Below are 4,803 nucleotides of genomic sequence, written 5' to 3'. Positions count from 1 at the left end.
CGAGGGACTCAAGGAAGGGAAAAAGTTGTTCCTTGAGCTTCTCAAGGGAGCTGAGGCGCGGCGGAAAAGAGGAGGGAAGTGCGCGCGGGAGTTGCATGGCAGCGCGACGTGGGGAAGCTGCGAGGTGTCGCCGGTGAGTGGGCGAGCGAGCATGGTCAGGGAGGGGGAAGGGGACGGTACTGCGGGTTATGTCGGGAAAAGACAGTTTTATTTATTTATTTATTTGCAAAATTCACGCTGCGCCATCCTTTTCCGGACGGAGGGAGTACTACATTGTAGATCAGATTTGCATAGTTCTACTAAATGCCTTGATTGATCTCTTACTATAGCTGTTCTAAACAATCTAATCTACTGAAATATTTGGTCGCAAGCAGGGAGAAGGAACATAAACAGAGAGCCAAAGACTATTGCAGACCGTAGCTGTAGCTCACAGGAGATACCAATCTGATTTTGATTGATAAACAATTGTTCAGAAAGTAACATGATCGATTGTCAAGCATAACATAGCTTAATACATCCCACTTAATACAGGTTCACATAACTTTCACATAGCTTGACAATACAGTTAAAAATGTTCACATAGTCTGACCATAACTACAGGAAAGGCAGCCGTATGACCATAACTTTCACATATCACCATCTTTTCAACAAGTCCAGTCTCCCATCATCATTCATCAATTAAGCATCTTCGACGGAATGAGGGACCAAGCAACAGTAATCTCCACCTTAGGGCCACCAGCATATAGGCTACATGCAACTTTAGTTATGTTGGATTTTTTTGGTGTTATTAAGATGACTTGAGCACTCTCAGCAGATTGTGTTGTCGAATAGGCCTCTATAAGGACTTTTAACTTTCCATTCAATTCCACAGAAACTACTTCTCTTGACAGCTCAAGATAGCCATGTTCAGCAATTGGCATTCTTCCACCTTCTGAATCAACCAACACAACTTGCCTGGATGAGAGCCCAGCAATATCTTCATTACCATCCTGAGGTTGTGAAGAGCAAACAACTCTGCCACCATGCGGAAAAGGCAATTTTCCATCTACAGATGTAACAAGCACACTCAGGATAGTAGCCTGCACTGACTTCCGAAGTTGCTCCCAGCAAAACTCCACTGTGCAGAAGTCGTTCTTAGCCACATGCCCACCGGAACTGTCACCATTGTAGAAGAAATAAGTACTGATCAATGCTTTATCTTCAGATTCTGATGCGCCCTTTACTTTTAGTTGAATTTCAAAGTACACAGTGCCCATGGACACAATCGCACGAACCGGGCCATCCAGGCACAAAAAGGAATCCTGCGAGCATCATCATTGCTATTAACTAATCAACAACATGAATGCAGGAAACAAACAAAGAATAATAAGAAAATACCACACATACATTTTCTTCCAGTTTTTGGCAGTAGTTACTTCTGCGAAGGAATATAGGGTTGCGGTGACGGTCCGCAGTATCTCGGGCTGCTACCACTCCATACACCTCCACTGGCAATGTGAGATATTTTGTTGCCGAGATTTTAATGGAATAGATCTGTAAGGTACTCCCGGCTAGAGCTTCAATTGGGATGCGGCGCGGTGTGCAATGTGTATAGAGCATGGGGCTCAAAAGCGCTGGATGCAAGTTAAGCATGAGTCAAAGACCTATCATTAAGTAACTATAGTGGCAGAGTACTTATATGATCCATTCATCAAGAAGAATAAAGCAGCAGTTAAGTATTGAGTTAGACCTATCATGCTATAGAGGCCAGATTACTTATATGGTACATTTAATAAGAACATGCAGCAGGTGAACAAGAAACCTAACAATGATCAGATAACTAGCTCGATGCGTGTTTACTCACTCTGGTCTTCAAAGTCCTTGTCGTGCCCCCATATACGGTCCCAGTTCATACGGTAGGCAGCAAACCTCCTCTCCTCCTCCTCCATGGAAGATTTGCATATGTGTCCCCTCTCCACCTCCTCCATAGCTGATAAGAAAGATTCAGATTTCAACTGTATCATCATCAATTTCACCTTGGAATCAAAATCCGGGTCCACTTGCTGCAGCATGCTGATACGTTTAGCAATCCATTGCAACTTGCAGATCCGGGGCAGGTACTCATTCTTCAAAACGATCATTGTTCTCATGACATCTTTGTTCTCTGGCGAGAACAAACTCTGCAACTTGCACATCTCTTGCCACAGCTCATGGATCTGCTTGGAGAAGAACTGTAGCCTGAAGCCCAAGGTTAGCACTGCCGCTGCCTCCTTTCGGGTCTGTTCCGCTTCAAATACTGAATTGATGTCACCGACAAAATTTCTGAATTTCAGCAGGATCTCCCTAATCGATTCGGGTAGATTGCCTGCCTTGCCAGCGAACAACCCCTTGGTCTCCTTTCCTAACAGATCGAGCAGCTCCTTTCTTTCTGTCCGCATCAGTGATGCCGCATGACGAAGTTCCTCGAGATCCGCAGCATTACTTCCCTTCGACGACCTCCCACCAGTGTCCATCTCACCTTTAGCTTCAATACGAAAGGCGTCGGGCATCACGTCCCTGATCTTTTCCGACAGCTCGAACATCTCCGATCTCAACTCAAACAGAGTTACGCGATGCGCGGCGTCAAGACGACCAATCTCGAACATCATGTCCCCCTTGGCCCCGATCCGGCTGATACTCTTATGCAGAGAGATTGCAGCCTGATAGAGCTCCCCGCCTAAGGACGGATTCTCGCCACTCGGCGCCTTCGAATTCCCTGCCGTCGCCATCTCGCCGCCCGTCCTCCTTTCTTCTCCACGCCGCCGCCGCCAACTACCGCCGCCGCTCTATTTAGGAGGGGAAGGGGAAGGCAAAGGTTTCTAGATACGGTGTTTGGATACGGTTCGGACGGCGAGTTTTTTTAGGGGAAAAACCAAGTTTATTCCGTAAAGTCCACATGGAGTGGGATACATCTCTGGTCATGAGGAGCGCCAAACCAGACGTGGCCTCCCGGACCTCTCGAAAAAAAAACTTGGCTAAACTATGTGCTTCATAATTCACAGCACGACTCTCAAAAGAAAAAATACAATGAAAGGAAGAAGCTCTAAGGTTTATTTCCGCGATAACTGCTCCATACGTACCGTGTGACCTCCTATTGATATCTGAGACGACTTGCTGGCAGTCCGAGGCAATAACAAAGTTCTGGATACCCATATCTTCTGCAAGGGATAACGCCTCCCGACAAGCAAGAGCTTTAAGTGTCGCCGAATCTTCCACTCCCTCGACCACTAGGGCCGAGCTGCCCATGTAGTTTCCGGCTGAATCTCTACAAACTGCTGCCGCAGATCCTCCTCTTCTTTCCATTACCCCGGTGTCCACATGAATCTTGCACCATCCAGCAGGATGTGAATCTTGCACCATCCAACTGGTGGTTCGGACGGCGAGTGCGTGTTATATACTTTCTCTCAGGCTCAGCCCGGCCCAGTAGATCAAGAACAGCGGCCCAGCATGGAGCCGAAGTGGCGCCTACAACGACCAGCAGCGGGCCGTAGCCCATTAAAACAATCGCTCCCTTCGTTCGCTTTCGCTCGCCTCGCTGGCTATTTTTTTTCGGTTGTGCTGCGCTGCTGGTTCAGGAAAAAGACCGGCCTCTGTTTTTTTTAGAATTTTGAATATGTTCATAAAAAAGTTCATAGATTTATTAAATATTTGGAAGAAGGTTCATCATTTTTTTAAAGTTCATCGGATTTGAAAAAGAGTTCATTGGATCTGAAAAAAAAAGTTCATCGAATTGAAAATAGTTCATCAGATTAAAAATACAGTTCATCGATTTCTAAAAAAAAGCTCACCAAAAATGCTAAAGAAGTTGATTGATTTCGGAAAAAGTTAACCAATTTGAAAAAAGTTCAGCTATTTTAAAAGGTTCACGCATTTTTAAAAAACCTGGAAAAGGATGAGAAAAAAAGAAAAAGAAAAATGATAAAGAATAAACTGAACTGAAGAACAAACTAAAAGAGAAAAACAAAGCACCTGTACACCGGCGGGGTGATGGCCTGGTGGTTGGAGTTGACACATATTGAAAAAAAATGTTTAATGCAGATTAAAAAATAGTTCAAAAACATTTATTTGAAAGAGTCACTCATGTATTTTAAAAATATTTAAACATGTGTACAAAAATGTTCCTAAGATATACAGAAGATTGTACAACATGTATGAAAAGACTAGACTTCAAACACATATATTTGAATTTTTTAATAATTTATTTTTAAAATGTTAACTGTGTATCTATACATACTATTACTTATGAAATACTATTAAAGGGAAAATAGGTATTCTTGGCCCGTCATGATATTTTACGAACAAATCCCTGACTGTTTTAGTATAAACCTGCAATAAAAAGCGTTCGTCACAGAATTTTGTATGTACGTACCGCGTGGGCCACACGCAGTTCATGGGCCTAGCTGGTATTTTGTATGTACGTTCCCGCGTGGGCCGCACAGTTCATGGACCTAGCTGGGCCTGAGTTTTTTTGTCCAAGGGGGAAAAATGAAAAATATACATGCATATAGGGCGAAATCACTAGTTGTGGAGTGCTCCCCGCGCGCCAAGTGTCACGCGCGGAGCGCTCGTGAGACTTTTCTGGGGCGCTCCGCGCGTGACACTTGGCGCGCTGTCGGCCTCTCCCGTGATTTCCGGTTTCCGGTTTTCCCCTTTTTCATTTTAGTCCTTGTACTTTTAATGTTTTGTAATACACTTTTGATCTATTTTGAGATCTGTTTCTGTCTGGTGTGGTCGAACCGTCGCCGCAGCTGTTCTTTCGTTGCCGTCGTCGCCACCCGTCGTGGC

The 4,803-nt window shown here is 44.6% G+C and overlaps 1 protein-coding gene across 1 annotated transcript; it reads right to left on the bottom strand.

Moving 5' to 3' along the window:
* Positions 1-434: 434 nt before the first annotated feature.
* Positions 435-2,874, bottom strand: LOC123054864 (uncharacterized). The gene is made up of 3 exons (XM_044478730.1): positions 1,844-2,874; positions 1,387-1,613; positions 435-1,301 (listed from the first exon to the last, which is right to left on the bottom strand). Exons 1-3 carry the CDS (start codon positions 2,745-2,747, stop codon positions 675-677), a joined length of 1,758 nt encoding a protein of 585 aa, XP_044334665.1. The 5' UTR covers positions 2,748-2,874; the 3' UTR covers positions 435-674.
* Between the last annotated feature and the right edge of the window lie 1,929 nt (positions 2,875-4,803).

The sequence above is a fragment of the Triticum aestivum genome, chromosome 2D (assembly GCF_018294505.1).
Source record: "Triticum aestivum cultivar Chinese Spring chromosome 2D, IWGSC CS RefSeq v2.1, whole genome shotgun sequence".
Taxonomy (NCBI): domain Eukaryota; kingdom Viridiplantae; phylum Streptophyta; class Magnoliopsida; order Poales; family Poaceae; genus Triticum; species Triticum aestivum.
Note: the sequence above shows the minus strand (reverse complement) of the source record. Positions and strands in the feature narration are given on the sequence as shown.